We start from the raw sequence: 18,131 nt of genomic DNA on the forward strand, positions 1-18,131 counted from the left end.
ACCTTCCCTAAGGAGGCATTTATTTGTACCTTATACCCTTCATCTCTCATCACCTCAGCTGTCACAACCACCCAAGCCTCCCGGGACGACCATCATTACCTGGACCCCTCGATCGAAGGCTCTGAGCAGCCAGTTATCCCCCATATATTCCACCTGTCTTCTGTCCACCTCCCATTTCTTTTCCCTCTTTAACCTGTGGTTAAAGACCAGCAAAATTGGCCAGGTGCAGTGGCTCATGCCTGTAATCCTAGCACTTTGGGAGGCCAAGGCAGGCAGATCATGAGGTCAGGAGATCAAGAGCATCCTGGCCAACATGGTGAAACTCCGTCTCTACTAAAAATACAAAAAGTAGCTGGTCATGGAGGCACATGCCTGTAATCCCAACTACTCCGGAGGCTGAGGCATGAGAATCACTTGAACCCAGGAAGTGGAGTTTGCAGCAAGGCGAGATCACGCCACTGCACTCCAGCCTGGTGACAGAGCGAGACTCCGTCTTAAAAGAAAAAAGAAAAAGCAGCAAAATCCCCTGTGTCCGTTTCACAGCCCCTCTTCTGCTCATCTCCTGACAGCCCTGAGGACACTGCCCCCCAAGCCCCTCCTCAAGGGCTGTTTCATTTCCCACGCACCCTCCCTCCCTTGTGTCCCTGGAGGTGGAGCAGACGTCCTTCTTGGAACAGTTGTCCTTCTTGCCCCCTCCTCACTGCTCTTTCAAGAAGGATCTCCACTCTCCTCCCTCAAGCAAACCCCTGGCACCTGTGAAGTATCCTCCCAACAGCCTGTAGCCTTCATAAGCCCACCAGTGCCCTGATCAATTTACACTCTCCATATCATCTCTAGCACCTACATTTTCCTCCCTACTGGGCTTAGCTTCTGTGGGTTTCCGTGACGTTCCCTTGTCTCTCTCTCCAAGTTGCCTGATGACCCATCAACTCTACCCACTCCACACCTGCCCTAGGACAGCTGACTGTGGCTGGAGAGAGGCACACATGGATGCTGACCAGTCAGCTCTTTTTCGGTTCACTGCCACGGCCTCCAGCCCCGCCCAGCACCCCAGCCACTTGCCTTGGCCAGTCAGCTCACTCCCCACCCAACTCAAGAACCGCTCCACATTCCCATCCCCTTCCTTCCTCCCTTCCATTCCTCTCTCCTCTCTGTTCTCTAAGCTCCGACTCTTCCTCAGTCTTAGCAGATGACCTCACTTCTTATTTTCCCTGAGAAAATGCAAAAAAAAAAAAAAAATCAACAGCGAATATCCTTATCCTCCTGTCACCCCAGCTACCCGTCTCTTCCCCATGTCCATGGCCACAGTCTGACTGTTTCTGTGGCCAATGACCCCATTGCTCTTATTCACCTTTCCTGTCTTGAGAATGTTCTTCCTGCCATTTTTCCCTTTCCCTCCTATGTCCCCAGGTTTTTCCTTCTCTGCATTGAGTTATTCCCATCAGCACATGAAATACTGCAATATCTTCTGGGTGGTCTATGAAAAACCTCTCTCCAGCCTCACTCTCTTCAAGCCCATTTCTCCATTTCCCTTTATAATAAAACTTTGCCAAAGGCTTGTCTGTACTCACCGTCTCCCCTTCTCCAATTCTCATTATCTTTTGGGCCCGCTAGAGTTAGACATTTACCAACCTGACCAAAGAAAGCACTTTTGTCGCCGGCACGAGGACTTCCTTCCTCCCAGAACGCCGGGCAGCTCTTGGTCCTCCTCGGTATTCTGTTGGTCTCCTTCTCCTCCTCACGCATCGCTCTCCTGGTCTTGCCTGATGCCACAGTCACACCCTCCTGATGCTCCCTGTGGTTCCCTGGGTTCCTTCTTGGTCTCCTTTGAAGCTTCCCCTACTCTTTGCGCCCTCTAAATATTGGAATGTCCCCAGGCTCACTCAGTCTGCCTTCTGCTTTTCTTTATTTGCATTCGCTTATAGATTTGTATCCATTCTCTTTGCTTTAAGTAATATCTATATGCTGACATCCAAAATTCTGCCTCCAGCCCTGAGATCCCAGTTTGCAGATCCTGCTTCGTTCTCTGTCCCTCTTTGGTAACCATATACATCCCCATGAGGCAGTCCTGGTTCCACTCCCTAAAGCTACTTCCCTCCCTCCTATTGTTTCTGGCTCAGTGAAGGGTACCTCAGGCCACTGTGGTTCACACCAGAAGCATTGATTCCTCTTTCCCACACCAATAGCCATGCCACTAGCAAACCCTCCAGTGTGGATACCAGATCTGCATGCTTCCCACCACCAGCACCCTCCAAGCCTGGACCATCTCTCCTCTGTCCAGCAGCTCTCCCAAGTGGCTTTGCTGTGGCTACTCCTCCCCAACCTGTCCTGGACACCCAGAGCTTTCCTGTCCTCCTGTCCCACTGCTCACTCCTCTTCAGTCCCAGGAGCCTGTTCTCACACCAGCAAAGCTGTTCCCACTCAGGGCCTTCACATCTGTTCTTCGCTTGGCTGGGAAGCCCAGATCTGTGTCCCCAGGGTCTGGTTCAATTGTCATCTCCAGGTCCTGCTGCAATGTTAAGGTTCCCGACAGCACCTCCCTGACCCCACTCCACAAAAGAGAGATGCCAGCATCCTCACCCCTACTTTTCTATCCCCACCCACTCTATCCCCACATCACGCCTCCATCCCCGCCCCGCTCCTCCATCCCCACCCCCGCTCCTCCATCCCCACCCTGCTCCTCCATCCCCACCCCGCTCCTCCATCCCCGTTCCCCGCCTCTCCATCCCCGCCCCGCTTCTTCCTTCCTGGCCCCCTTCCTCCTTCCCCCCTCCATCCCTGCTCCCTTCCTCCATCCCTGCCTCCCTTCCTCCACCCCCGACCCTGCTCTTCCTTCCCTGACCCGCTCCTCCATCCCCGACCCCGCTCCTCCATCCCCCTTCACCCCTCTCCTCTATCACCGCCCCTGTTCCTCTATCCCCCAATCCTGCTTGGTTTTTCCTTCCAAGCTCTTGTTAGAATGCCACATGTTAGTATGAATATATTTTTTGTAACTTCTGTATTGTTTGACTTTTGAAGGCTCAAATTCCTCCTGTGGAATGCAGATTATAGTATCCATTAGTTTGGTTTCATTTCCATTAGAGTAATACATCCAATATTACTGACATTATAGCAAAGGAAAGCAGGCACTGTCCCCGCCCCCCTCCCCCCAGTTCCCACTTTACATTGGCACTTGTTTTCCATTCTTTAACTTTTTATTCTGATAATATTTAGACTTTTAAGGGGCTCAAAACTCTATCAAAAATCATTGAAAACATAAATAGGTGAGTTAATAGAAAACAAAATGCATACTCATTTCCACTTTCATGTCTAATTCTTATTAGATACACCAAGACTAATCTTTGTGTATCTAATTCTCATTATTCCTGTTCTACTTGACTGATAGGATAAAGCCAGAATGAGAGGTGCGTGATTTTAAAAGATACTTCCCAGCTTACTTACTAGGTGCTAACTGTGTGGCAAGATTCTCTGAACAATCCCAAGAGAACAAAGCATTGAGCCCCCTAAAAGTCTAAATGTTATCAGGGAAAAAAATAAAATATCTAAAAGAATTGAAAGCAATGGCCTCTGTAAAGGAGGATTTGGGGGTGGAGCAGGTGACTGCTTTTCTTTGCTATAATGTTAGTACTATTTAACATGTTACTTGGAGAAAAATAAAATCTATTTAAAAAAGAAAAAAAGACTGGAAGGAAATCCCATGACATGTTAACAGGAGTTCTCTCAGGTGGAGAGAGTGGAATTACCGGCTATTTTTATTTTCTTCTTTATGCTTTGTAAATTCACAAAATAATCTGTGATATATTTATGTGGTTTTTATAAGGAAAAATAGTATAGATGCTTTCTGTATATTAACTAGATATCGGAAGCCTAATGGAGGCTTGGTAGGATGCATTTTGAATATGCTCTATTTTGAAAAATATCATTCCTGGAGCAAACCAGCTTGGAGACAGGCAGGGTGGGGCATTTTGGGCTGGAAAGGACACAGGGAGGTAAACGGGAAGGGAGGACGCTGCCCTGGATTCTGGTTGCCAACAGATAGGTCCTGGGAGCAAAGGGGTAAACCCTTGTGGAAAATATTGAGGCAGTGGAAGAGGGAGCCAGGCAGAGCTGGAACCAGGTAGGCAAAAAATAGACACTTTCCAGGTCCCCTAACATTCTGAGCATCGTATTTTCATCGAAGTAAAAGCTTCCGACCAGAGCAGGTTTCTAAAGAAACCATTTATTCAACATTCATGAAGGAAAGCAGGCCCTACCCGCCAGGCTGGCTGGAGGGAAGGAGGTGTGTCTTCATTCATATTTGGCTCTGTTCGCCTCGATGAGGGCGCAGAGCTTCAAGAACCTCTTTTGACACAGTATAGAAATATTATGCAAATCCAGATACTTGGCACTTAAAAATGTCTGGAGGTGAAGAATCACTCTGTCTTGCCCATCTAACAGGAGCGTGCTGTGTTTTGCAGGATGGATGGTCACAATACCACTTTGTAGCCTCGTCTTCAACCATCGAGAGGGACCGGCAAAGGCCCTACTCCTCCTCCCGCACGCCCTCCATCTCCCCTGTGCGTGTGTCTCCCAACAACCGCTCAGGTAAGAGGCTGCCACACTAGCCAGCCAGGCTTTATTTCTCTTTGAGCAAAGACCCTCCTTCCCAGTCCCAGGGCCAGCCCCTACACAGAGGAGAGCCTTCCATTCAGACTTTTGCTAGAAGTAGGAAATGAATCTGTTCTTTGTACTGTGGTGGCCACTCTGTGTTTTGTATACACAGACTCAGAGCAAATCTCCTTCTCTAACAGGTTCCTATGCATGACATGCATGTAATGGACCTGAATTCATGAGGAACGAGTATAAAGAAAACTGTCATGTGTCTGCAAATCAGGGGTTTCCGTGGATAATTTTTCCAACTTAAAATAGTTTGAGTTGGCCGGGCACGGTGGCTCATGCCTGTAATCCCAGCACATTGGGAGGCCGAGGTGGGCGGACTGCCTGAGCTCAGGAGTTCGAAACCATCCTGGGCAATGTGGCAAAACCCCATCTCTACTAAAAATACAAAAATTAGCCAGGAGTGGTGGCGCCCACCTGTAATCCCAGCTACTTGGGAGGCTGAGGCAGGAGAATCACTTGAACCCAGGAGGCCGAGGTTGCAGTGAGCCGAGATCACGCCACTGCATCCCAGCCTGGGTGACAGAGTGAGACTCCATCTCAAAAAGAAATAAATAAATAAAATAAAATAAAAATAGTTTGAGTTGCATTTTGTCATAATTGGGATAAAAAGTAGAGGAGACCAAATGTGCTTTCTTCCTTCAGTGTGATATACATTTGACACATATCACTGATGGTTTCATAACTCTTCCATATCTAATTAGCTTTTTTTTATTAACAGTAAACCAGCAGATGCCATGGTTTATTGTTAATAATAACACATTCTTATCATAGCCAACTATAGCTTCTAAGTCATTCCATTTATTTTTTCTAATTTGGTCACATTCCTATTGCTTAAATTTTGAACTTCTTTTATTTACAAAAATACTTTATTTTATACCGTTTTTAATTCACGTTAAGGAATGCCAAAAATCAGAGGAAAGATGACAGGCAAATGTGAACACACCATTTAGTAATATAAATGGCATAAATTTGCTGTTTTCCTCACAGTTTAAGTTTTTAAAACTTTTATTTTGATTTCTGCATTTTGATTTTGTTCTGAGAATGAAAGATGGATAACAAGTTATATGCACCCACACAGACACAGCGATGTAGGCTTTAATTTATGAAAGCTTTCTTCCTACTCTTCTTTGCCCTGTTCCTGCTAAGGAAATTCTGTTCACTGAAATGGCACCTGGGAGGACCTGGTGGAGAGCATTGCCCAGCAAAGTGGTCTTCCTACCCCCAGGAATGATGGTTGCATAACTCCATACCAAACTGTACTGTCAACATGATGAGAAATGAATGGCCAATATCTGACTGAAATAAATGGCCCGCTCCCAGCCTTGTGAAAGCTGGTCCCTTTAGTGTACTGTCATTGCTTATCACATTTAGTCCAACCCTTGGTGATGATCAGGAACCACCTGTACCTGTGGAAACGTCCACCCATCTCAGAAGCACGGAGGTGGCCTCTTAGGCCTCTTATTTCCATAATTCCAGCAGGCTGAAAAAGATAAAGTACATGGAGTGTGGGAAGCATATGGACCGTGTCTTTTGGAAAGCTCTAATTATTAAGAATTACAGTGAGCCAATCAGTGTTATGAGAATGAAACAACATGATGGATCGGCAAGGGCTGGGAGAGAGAAGTAGCCCTTTCTGGCGAGCAGGCAGGGCTGTGTTCACCCAGCCATGCAGCCAGTGCGCTGCCTCAGGATTTCCTAGGCAAGGCACATCCAGACACCTAATAAACACTTGTTTGCGTGATTTGATTTTTCCCAGAACTTAATCCTGATTTACCGGAGACTTGAAGGACTGCTGCGTGTGAGGTCTCAGGAGATAATTACACACTTGATGTAGTTTAATAAACACCACCATCTGGGCAATATTAGATTCTAATTTTAAAAGCTTTGGTCAACAGCCTTTAAAATATTGTCCCTTTGTGATTGTGTGGCAGTAATTCATAAAAGGCTAACCTTTATTAGGGAAGACCCAGAGGCAAAAGGGCAAAGGCAGGAAGAGAGATTTTCCTGGAAGAAAAAGATGGTGAACAGAAGAGAAGGGAGCAGCAGGTGGAAGAGGTGAGCGAGGCACCAGCGAGCAGGCAGGAACTGGATGCAGAGCCCAGTTGAGTGACAGGGCTTGCTAAGGACTCAGTTGTTCTTGCAGAGGTTCCCCTCTCCAAGCAACAGAACCCAATCTTCATAAGACACAATGGCTGCCCCTCAAATCTCCCCAGATTCACATTCGGGATGGAGATGGCCCATGTCCCAGCCTTTGTCAGTCTTCTCCCCTGGGGCCTCTCTTCCCTCACATCAGAGTCTGGGCATTCTCTGCACCTGCACAGGGTCACCATGGATCAGTCCTTGATCAAGTCATTGCAGCTCTAGTCTTGTCCTATAAGTGATGAGGGTGCTGCAGCTGTCCAAGCTGCGTAGTTTTCTTCCCTGTCTGCCACTGGGTTTGTACCCAGGGCTTCTGGCCAGCCGGCATCGGTTGGGGTTCAAGCCTCGGTATTTTTTAAAGGATTCCAGGTAATGAATTCTAATAGGCATCCAGGATCCAAAACCCCTGAGGACTTCAAGAGCAGAGCATTGAGGCATGATTTTATTTTGATAGGTTTGAGAGGGTGGCCACAACCCGCTGCGTTTACCTTCCCAGCACTTGGTTGTGATGTCTGTTGGGCACTTCTGCATCTCATTCTAGTTTACTTGGACATCCATTTCCTCACTCGATTGAGAGCTGCACAAGTTCGGGAAGAGCCACATGATCTGTGTGTCCGCCTCACACAGTGGCTAGCACAGTAATTTGTACATAGAAGACACTAAGGGTGACAAACTGAATCACATGACTCAGACAGTGACATGAGAGATACCTTAGGGGGACCACAGACCCAGGGAGCAAAGGGACCCTACAGAGGGTGTGAATGATAAACTGGAAGGTAAACTGAGGTTTGGCTGGAGAGGCGCTTTGAGACTAGCAAAGGAAAAAGGGGTTTATCCTAAAAATCAGAGTGCTCTAGGGATTCCTAGCCTTAATAGTCATCAGGTAGGCTCGGTAAATATGGATTCTGAAGCCTGTCACTGAAAATTCAGACTCAAAAGGTCCAGGATGGGCTCTGGGCATCCATAAATTCTCAAGTGAGTGTTGAGGGTAAACAAGGCTCTGAAGCACTGCCCTCAGCTACAGGAGCTGGAGAGAGCTTCCTGACAGAAGGACATGGCACCTGAGCTCCTGTGGAGCCGGACACAGCTGCAGATGCCCACAGGGTGGGGTGCGTGACCAGCTGCCCCCTCACCCAGATGCACGGCTCCTCCCCACCTCTCCCAGTGCCCCTCTGCACTGGCAGGAAGGTTGAGTTGCTGCCAATCCATTCAATCACTCATGAAAATTCAACCTCCTTTTATTGACTTCCTTGCCTCTGAGTTCAGCTTTTCCTCTCTTCTAGTACCGTTTGTTAAGGACTCCCAGCAGGATGCTCCAGTTACAACCCAGCACTTTAGAAATTGGTGCAAGAGGAACGGCAGGGCTCAGCCTCCCAGTAGGACAGGCAGTGAGTGGCCGAGGTGTAAGGAGGGCCTCAGAGATTATTGGGGTGTTTATGCAAAGAGCTGGAGCAAGAATGCCCTAGCAGGAACTACAGCTGCCTCCATGCCCCTCCCCAGCCCACCCCAGCCACAGACAAAGAAGGTCTTTGTGGGCTTGGTTATTTCTGCCCCACAAATCATCCTACATAGAGAGCTGTTTCCTCTGACTTTTTTAAAGGCAATTTCTAGGTGACTCAGTGTTTAAGTAAAACTGCATTTATTTTAATCAAGGATTAGTCAATATCAGTAATAGATCTTCTGAAAGACATCTAATTAAGGAAGGGAGCGTGGGAAGGAAAGGGAAGGAAAAGAGAAGAGAAAGGAAGAAACCAAGAGCAGTCTCATTGCTAAACTGCCCCACACACCTTGGGCAGGTCATGTCCCCTTCATGATCTGTCTCTCTGAGGAAGATGGCCCCAGGATGTGGTCCCCAGTTGCCAGCCTCCAAGTCCTGTGTCCCCTAACTATAAAGCTCCAGTTGTCACAGTTGAAGGAATGGGGTAGGGACAAGAGCCAAAACTGCCAAAACATAAAAATTAAAAAGAAAACCCATGAGGTCCTCACGTAGGCATTGAGAGATGCGGGACGATGCACAGGGAGGACCCTGACTGTGTGGAAGGTACACACACGCTGTGGAATGAGACGCAGAAAGTCACCCTTTTGATTTCTTTATGTAGCAAGTGCCCCAGCTTCACCTCGGGAAATGATCAGCCTCAAAGAAAGGAAAACAGACTACGAGTGCACCGGCGGCAACGCCACCTACCACGGAGCTAAAGGCGAACACACTTCCAGGAAAGACGCCATGACAGGTGAGCGGCCCTCGCGCGCCCCCTCCTGGGACTCGGTGGCTTGACCTGCAACAGGGCAGAAAGATGGGGCTTCAGGCTTCATGGGGCTGGCAGCGCCCGGCTGCTCAGCAGGACTTAGCAGCTGTCTGGTCACTTGAGAGCTTGATAATGATGATTCCCAAGAATTGGTACTAAGATTAGAAGCATAACTAAGAGAAAATGTTTTCTACCCGTGTTTTTTCTCAGTCCTTTCCTCTGGTTTGCCCAGCTCATAATGTTCTTTCAAATTAGAGAGAAGAGTCCCATATATTTCTTCCTCATTGACATCACCCATTGGAGAGGGGACTCGGTGGAGGCAGTGTAGACAGGCCCTGTGCGTTAGGAATGGAGGGAACTGAAAAGAAGGTGGAAGGAAAGGGGAGGGGGGGAGCGGAGGGCGGGGACGGAAAGAGGAAGGGCAGGAGAGGATTTAAGGGGAACCCCATGAAACTACTGTTGAGATATTTTCCCTTCTTGCCATGATACAACCTCTTACCCACAAGAAGCTTCCTTAGAGCTGATGACTGCAGATTCTCTGGGGAGGCATTCATCTTTCACACTCATCATCCCTCACTATCTCAGTCACACCCATTGCCTTCCTTTCTCATCAGCCAAGACTCTATGGAGGCCAGAATTGGTACAATGAGTGCCCGTCTCTTCCCCCTCCACCGTGCTGTGCCCAGCCCATCTGATAACAGGGCTTACCCTTAAATCACTGTATATTCTGTACACATTGTACACTCTGTATATGCCTCTTTTGAGGCACTCACAGCCCCCTCCAAACTCTCCATACTTCACCGTCTCCCTGGATGGCCCTCCTCCAAGAAGCACTACGTGGGCTCTGGCTGTAGAGGGAGTTATACCTTAAAAGCAGAGTCACTGGAACCCCGAGGACCTTTCAACGGGGACCCCACACCCTCTTTACCATATGGGCGTGGAGATGGGTCCCTGCTGAAAATAGGCTATGAAGAAGAGCCTTTAATAGAACAAGGCCAGGTTAGATCATTCATAAAGCCGGGCGCAAAAGGTGCCGTGCATACACCGAGACCCTCTTAGGAGAGGAATGTGAAGAGCAGGAGGCAGTTCTCCAGTAGTGTTTTGGTGTAGACCGTCAGGGAAGCAGAGCAGACAAATTGGATGATTTATTAAAATGCCTTCCAAACCAGGACAGCGAAGATAAATTTTCCTAATAGCAAATGCATTTACCCCAGCGGCAGTGTTTTCCATGTCAACTCTGCTCAGCTGCATGAAGAAAAGTATAATAAACAGATGTTTCTTATCCCTGCCCCCAGGACCACATTCTGCCTCCATGTGCAGACCCTACAAGGGAACACCTCAGTGCTGCTCCTGAGATGTTTCCTGAATGGGAAAACTTAACTCATTACATGGACTCCAGGTTATTATTCACAGTCACTTCTTCCCCCCCTTACATGGTGCCGCATAGATGAACAGGAACCAAGAAAGCTGTGAATCTGAATTCTGAGTCCCTGGAGTCTAGACATTCGGCAGAGGATCCAATTTGTACTGATTATGCTGAACTAGTCGTGACTCCAAATTCCATGTGCAGTTAGCATTGCCCTGGGTACCCACACCACCAGCTGTCTGGCATGATATACACTGAGATTAAAGAATCGTTGTGATATCGACTGCATTATTATTAAGTTTAGTGTTTCTCTTTAACTCTCTTGCCCAAGAGAATCATTCAAAAGGACTTCAGGTGTGGGTGTGGGTGTGCGTGTTTATGTCAAAACAGTTCCAATGGCACATGATTGTGCCCTGGACTCAAAATAAAATGAAGCCTAAAATTTACTATGTTTCTGAGATTTAATCTTCTTAGAAAATGGCAAGGATCTTGACAATTTCAGTATATGTAATTCTTCAAACTTATTTAGAGGCTGAAACAGCTTTGCTCTAACTTACTTAAAAATGCAATTCAGGAGTACACTATCAATCATGTAGCAAGCCAGAAAGAACATTGAGATCTTTATTGAATAATATGTGTATATAGGGAAATTCCTCTAAACCCAATGAGTGTTGTGTAAATGCCGGTTATTATCACAACAATGATGGTGGTGGTGGTGGTGGTGGTAGTGAGGGTGATGGAGGTGACGGTGGGATAGCAGAAATGAGGATAGTGGTGGTTTTCCACTTTCAATAGTGATATCAGTAGGTCCCCAGCCAAGCCGGGTGGAAGCCAGTCTTTCACATAGAGATGGGGAGATTGAGTTTCCAACCCCCACCCTGCAGGATGTTAGCAAATGCCCATCATTCCAAGGTTTACTTGCAAAATCAGATTTCTCATGGCCTCCACATCAAAAGCAATGCTTTTTCTTGTTCAAGAACAAATCCACGGGACACCGAAAGTTCCGTGCATTGAAAGATAACCTGAAAAACTGCCATCTTCCTTGTTTCATTCCCTGCCAAGAAAACGTTCCTTCTGATATGAAAACAAGGGAAGCTTCACCCTCAAAATGCAGCCTATGAGGGCTGGAAGTGGAAATATCTCTTTGATGGAGCTGTCATCTCTTCTTCTGAGCTCTTAGAAGTTCAGATCCATCTAGGTGTTTATTCCAGGCTTCCCCCACCCTCCTTTTGTGGATTCATTTTCTAGCTTGGATGAAGCCTCTTGAAATTCTTCTCTCCTAAGTGTTTCTCTGCCACTGGGGAGCCCTGAGAAATCCAGTCGGCTGTTCATTCAGGCATGCCGGCTTCAGCAGCGAGTTCTTGCAGCCCTGGATGCCTGGGAACCTCACGTGTTCAGTTCATCTCAAGAAAGGGCTGCATCAACCCCGCAGCTCCACTACCTGACCTTTAAATTCACCTGGAGGTTTTTCCCTCCTGTCTGAGCTTCCCACATACCCTTTCATCCAATGGTCTGTTTGTTTTTGCCAGTGTCTTTCTTATGCCTTTTATTTATATTTATTCATTTATTTTTGAGACAGAGTTTCGCTCTGTCGCCCAGGCTGGAGTGCAGTGGCGCAATCTCAGCTCACTATAACCTCCACCTCCCGAGTTCAAGCAATTCTCCTGCGCCAGCATTTCAAGTAGCTGGGATTACAGGTGCCTGCCACCACGCCTGGCTAATTTTTGTATTTTTAGTAGAGACAGGGTTTCACCATGTTGGCCAGGCTGGTCTTGAACTCCTGACATCAAGTGATCTTCCCCCGTCAGCCTCTCAAACTGCTGGGATTACAGGCGTGAGCCACCACACCTGGCCTCTTAGGCCTTTGAAAGTCATTCTAGTTTTCAGGGTGTTGATTCAGTTGGAAATTGGGTATTTGAGGGCTGATAGAAAAATAGAAAGGCATCCTTCTGTGGATCCACTATTAGGTGGGCCATATGAGGGTGGAGCCTCTGTGAATTCCTCTGCCTCAGGCGTCCATAAAGGTAGTTCAGTCTCAGCTATGGTCTTGTTTAATGGGTGAGGGAAAGAACTTCCAGTATTAACATCCTAGACTCAGAAGCCACAAACTCTGCCTCATGCTTTTAAGATTCCTCTGATAAGAGGAATCTTAAATCTGTTTATGATTTCACAGCAGGGAGGGAGGCCAAGACTACAATATTGCAAATGTTCTAAAAAATATGTGCATTTAATTCTAAGCAACAGAAAAAAACCAAAATTTCACCTTATCCCTGAAGTGACATTTTCTATAGCAAATTACAGCTCTGAAGGCAGATTTATCTAAGGTTTACTCATTTATTCATTCAGCAAATGGGGCACTTACTCTATGGGTGTCCACTGAGGCCAGGTGCTGTGCCAGGCTCTGAGGATACATACAGAGGTAGCAGCAGGACGGACTGTTTCTGTCTCATGGGCCTTCTGCTCTGGAAGAGGAAGGCAGACAGTACATAAGGTAAACAATAGAACAAGTTCCCAGCAAGATGGTACTGCACTGTGTTGAGTAGGAAGAAGAAACTGAACAGGGTAATGAGATGGGGGTGCAGGCGGCAGGGGTTACTTCACTTGACATGGGAGGAGGAGACATTGAAAGTCTGAGGGAAGCAAGTTCCAGGGAGAAAGATCAGCAAGGACAACCCAGCTGAAGCTAAACAAGTTTTCCCCGCTCTGAGGAAGGAGGGTCAGCAAAGCTGGGGCTCTTTTAACAGGAGGAGAGGAGGGAGAAACGATTGGGAGGTTAGGCAGGAAGCAAACCTTGCAGGGCCTCATGGCCGTAGCAGAGAGAGCCATCTCGGGGTGAAGAGCATTGGAGCGTTCCAAGCAGAGAAAGAGACAGACCCCAACTTGGGTTACAAAGACAGCATTCTGGCTGTTGGTAACAGGATGGATGGAGGAATCGGGCTGGGCAGAGTGGAAGTTGGGTCTTCAAGGAGGATTCGGTAGCAGTGGTCCAGAGAGAGACGGTGGTTTGCACCATAATACAGAGACAGTAGTGACATGCATTCAACAGAGAGGATAGCAGAATGGTCTTTAAAATGGAAAAATGGGCTCTTGGCCCTCACTTTCTAAGCCGAACTCTCCAGGAGGAATTTTATTGCACAGCTGTAATGAACTCTTAGGTAAAAAATCATGGGTGGAGTGAACTTAGACCTTGAAAGGCTATACTGACCTTTCTCTTGTGGCCTATAGGTGGAGTGATCCTACTTCATTATCCCCGAAATACTGGAAGCAAACAACCCCTTCCTAGTTTTAGAGTGTTTTATACCCCACTGACACTAGACAGACAGCATTTTCCAAAGCTTTTTTTTTTTTTAATTTATTAATACATAATAGTTGTACTTAAGGGGTACATGTGATTTTTTCATACAAGTATCATGATTTTCATACAGCGTATAATAATCAAATAAAGATAATTAAGATACCATCACCTTAAACATTTATTATTAATATTAGGAACATTCCAATCCCATTATTCTAGTTGTTCTGAAATATACAATGAATTATTGTGAATTATGGTTGCCCCATTGTGCTATGAAACACTAGATCTTTTCTAACTATTTTTTTACCCATTAACCATCCCCTCTTATTCCTCTCTCCCAACTCCGCTTCTGAGTCTCTGGTAACCATGATTCTACTGTCCATCTTCATGAGATCATTTTTTTTTAGCTTCCACATATGCGCAAGAACATATGATATTTGTCTTTCTGTGCCTGGCTTGTTTCACTTAACATGAATCACCTCCAATTCCATCCGTGTTGCTGCAAGTGACAGGATTTCATTCTTTTTATGGCCAAACACTGTTGTATACATATACCACCTTTTCTTTACCGATTCATCTGTTGGTGGACACTTGGGTTACTTCGACATCTAGGCTATTGTGAACAGTGCTGCAATAAACATGGGAGTACAGATATCCTTTGGTATACTGATTTCCTTTCTTTGGAATATACACCCAGCAATGGGATTGCTAGGTGATATGGTCATTCTACCAAAGATTTCTTGAACCATGACCCTTCAGCAGCTGTGAAGGGAGTGGTGGCCTGTGCCCTTCGTCTGAGTGGATGGCTTGAGCTTCAAGGGTTTCCCATAAGGAAGTGGGCTAACAGGCCCCCTCTCTGGGCCTTCACAAGCTGCTAGCAACTAGAGGAGACCTTCATCTCTTTCATCTAGACCACAGGCAAGCCAGACAACAGAGCGGGATCCTCCCTCTGCATCTAGTTTGATTCCAAAGCCGCAGGCTTCCAGATGCGTGGGGGACATGCAGCGATGCTCCCTGCCCATCTTTTGGGCCTGTAAGAAATGAACTGTCTGAAAGATGATCAAGCACTTCTGTGAGCTCAAATTGAAATTTTATTCTTGTCACTCTCCGGCTAAAAGCTAAGCTGCTAATACAGACTCCTGCATGCTTCAGTGCAGGTGACAAGCCTTTATTACCCGCCAGTTTTCACCAGAAAAGAAGGCCATAAAACTTACAAAATGACCATCTGTTTGCAGCACCTGCCCTGACCCTGTCTGCGATGTGAGCGTTATTGCAAGCTGCTGACATGCTATGGGGATTTTCTAGAATAACTGTTCTCCTTTTTTAATATCTGTATGTAAAATGAAGTGTTCAGGGCCAAAGAATATCTTCTACTTGGATTGGTCCCCAAGAAAACAAGCTTTGTTAGGGCAAGAACTTGCTCCAGTAACCACTATTCCTCATTTGTGATGTTGTTTTCTTCGCTAAACTTTTGTTTTCCTTTTAATTTTAGCTCAAAACACTGGAATTTCAACTTTGTATAGGAATTCATATGGTGCGCCCCCCGAAGACATCAAACACAACCAGGTAAAGGAAATGCACCACGTTTGTATTTCTTTTTCAGTGTGACTCGTGAAATAACCTGAAATTTTAAACATACATTTCATCCAACTAACATAAAGAACTGAAAGAGGAGGCAGTGTCCCCCGAGGCCCTCCTCACTCCTGTTGCAGCATGGAGGGGTGTGTGTGTGGGGGGGGGGGGTGGACTCGGCAGAACAGCCTCAAATTTGCAAATGGCCTTTGAACCTTGTGCTTGATCTGATGCAGAAAGCAAGTATTCTGCTATGGTGCAAAACTAAAAGAAACCCCCAAATGGACGAGTGTAGGATGTTGTTACTAAATAGGAGTTGTCTGGACAGGAATTACTGGACAGAGATCGAGTAGCTCCTGTAACCCTGCAAATGCGTTAGGAAGGAAGCATTCATGATACATGATCACTACCAATAAAGGAGACACAGGAAATTCAGTAGAGAACTTGAAAAAGACAGAATACATAAATAAGTTCTATTATTCTGCAATACATTAAATGCATTGTAGTGTCTTGCTACTCAAAGTCTAGTTGGGGAACCAGCAGTGTCAATGTTACCCGGAATCTTGTTAGAAATACAGCAGAGATTCTTCTCTGGCTCCTAACCCTAACCCGTTCAAGATTTTCTGTAGCACAGTTGCATTCTAATTAGATGGCCTTGTGTGCACATTCAGGTTTGAGGAGCACTGAACAGTAGATTCTTTTTATTATTGTTATTGTTTTATTTTTATTATTATACTTTAAGTTCTGGGATACATGTGCAGAACATGCAGTTTTGTTACATAGGTATACACGTGCCATGGTGGTTTGCTGCACCCATCAACCCGACATCCAAATTAGGTATTTCTCCTAATGTTATCCCTCCCCTAGCCCCCCACCCCCAGACAGGCTCCAGTGTGTGATGTTCCCCTATGTCCATGTGTTCTCACTGTTCGACTCCCACTTATGAGTGAGAACATGTGGTGTTTGGTTTTCTATTCTTGTGATAGTTTCCTAAGAATCATGGTTTTCAGCTTCATCCATGTCCCTGCAAAGGACACGACCTCATCCTTTTTTATGGCTGCATGGTATTCCATGGTATATATGTGCCACATTTTCTTTATCCAGTCTATCATTGATGGACATTTGGGTTGGTTCCAAGTCTTTGCTATTGTGAATAGTGCCGCAATAAACATACACGTACATGTGTCTTTATAGTAGAATGATTTAATAACCCTTTGGGTATATACCCAGTAATGGGATCGCTGGGTCAAATGGTATTTCTAGTTCTAGATCCTTGAGGAATTGACACACTGTCTTCCACAATGGTTGAACTAGTTTATACTCCCACCAACAGTGTAAAAGTGTTCCTGTTTTTCCACATCCTCTCCAGCGTCTGTTGTTTCCTGACTTTTTAGTGATTGACATTCTAACTGGTGTGAGATGGTATCTCACTGTGGTTTTGATTTGCATTTCTCTAATGACCAGTGATGATGAGCTTTATTCATACATCTGTTAGCTGCATAAATGCCTTCTTTTGAAAAGTGTCTGTTCATATTCTTTGCCCGCTTTTGATGGGGTTGTTTGTTTTTTTCTTGTAAATTTGTTAAAGTTCTTTGTAGATTCTGGATATTAGCCCTTTGTCAGATGGATAGATTGCAAAAATTTTCTCCCATTGTGTCGGTTGCCTGTTCACTGTGATGATAGTTTATTTTGCTATGCAGAAGCTCTTTAATTTAATTAAATCCCATTTGTCAATATTGGCTTTTGTTGCCATTGCTTTTGGTGTTTTATACATGAAGTCTTTGCCCATGCCTACATCCTGAATGGTATTGCCCAGGTTTTCTTGTAGGATTTTTTATGGTCCTAGGTTTTATGTTTAAGTCTTTGATATATCTTGAGTTGACTTTTGTATAAGGTGTAAGAAAGGGGTCCAGTTTCAGTTTTCTGCATATGGCTAGCCAGTTTTCCCAACAACATTTATTAAACAGGGAATCTTTTCCCCATTGCTTGTTTGTGTCAGGTTTGTCAAAGATCAGATGGTTGTAGATGTGTAGTGTTATTTCTAAGGCCTCTGTTCTGTTCCTTTACTCTATATATCTGAACAGTAGATTCTTAAGGAACCAATCTGAGAGAGAGAAAGAGAGAGTGTGTGTTATTCAGCAAACATTTATTGAAGGTTCATTTTCTCTGGCTCTGCAGAAACTATAAAAGCCAAAAGACACAGTCTGTTCTCCCTCGTTGATCAGAAACTTCATACATCTCTCGTTCCCACGGTGCGCATCAGCCCACTCCATGTGCAGCACTCTGGAAAATATATGGTGTTGTCTGTGACCCCCTGGTGAACAACTTGGCCCTCATGGCCTATTTGATGTGTTGCTAACATCTAGTCAGCCTACTCTCAGTTCTAGTATTTGCTAAAAGCAAAGAAACCAATGCCTAAATAAATAGGGTCATGAGTTGTAGACACCAGGTCACCAGGGAGGCCCCAACTGTTCACTTGCCAACCTGCCTCCGTAAAGGCAAACAGAAACAAAATGTATTAGAAATGCCAACTTCGTTTATGGAAATCAACCATGCCTCTTGCAGCAAATATTATGAAATTCTGGATGTACAGTAAGCAGACTATTGCCAGTTATTACCGATTCTTGTCGGGTTGTAATAGGACCATGATTTTGCCGCCAAGAATGTAAGATTCATCTCAAGTTCCCCCAGGTAGAGAGAAGCTCCTCACCAGAACCAGCTCCCTCTGCACCAGCCTTCCTCTCCCAGGAGTTGGCATTGAAGAAATGCCCTGACATGGCCAGGGGTCTTTGACATCCCACAGAGTGGCCGCAGTAGGTTCCAAAAGACTGCTTGCCATCTAGATTTAGGGGAC

At 45.8% G+C, this 18,131-nt stretch overlaps 1 protein-coding gene across 4 annotated transcripts in view; it reads left to right on the plus strand.

Moving 5' to 3' along the window:
- LOC105489509 (catenin delta 2) overlaps nt 1-18,131 on the plus strand; it is a 936,482-nt gene that overhangs the window by 912,028 nt on the left and 6,323 nt on the right. For all 4 annotated transcript variants that reach the window (XM_011754343.2, XM_011754340.2, XM_011754341.3 and 1 more), the window contains 3 exons: nt 4,458-4,584; nt 8,898-9,029; nt 15,198-15,271. In XM_011754343.2, the coding sequence (XP_011752645.1) occupies nt 4,458-4,584; nt 8,898-9,029; nt 15,198-15,271 (333 nt within the window). The remainder of the gene's footprint in view (nt 1-4,457; nt 4,585-8,897; nt 9,030-15,197; nt 15,272-18,131) is intronic.

The sequence above is a fragment of the Macaca nemestrina genome, chromosome 6 (assembly GCF_043159975.1).
Source record: "Macaca nemestrina isolate mMacNem1 chromosome 6, mMacNem.hap1, whole genome shotgun sequence".
Lineage (NCBI taxonomy): Eukaryota > Metazoa > Chordata > Mammalia > Primates > Cercopithecidae > Macaca > Macaca nemestrina.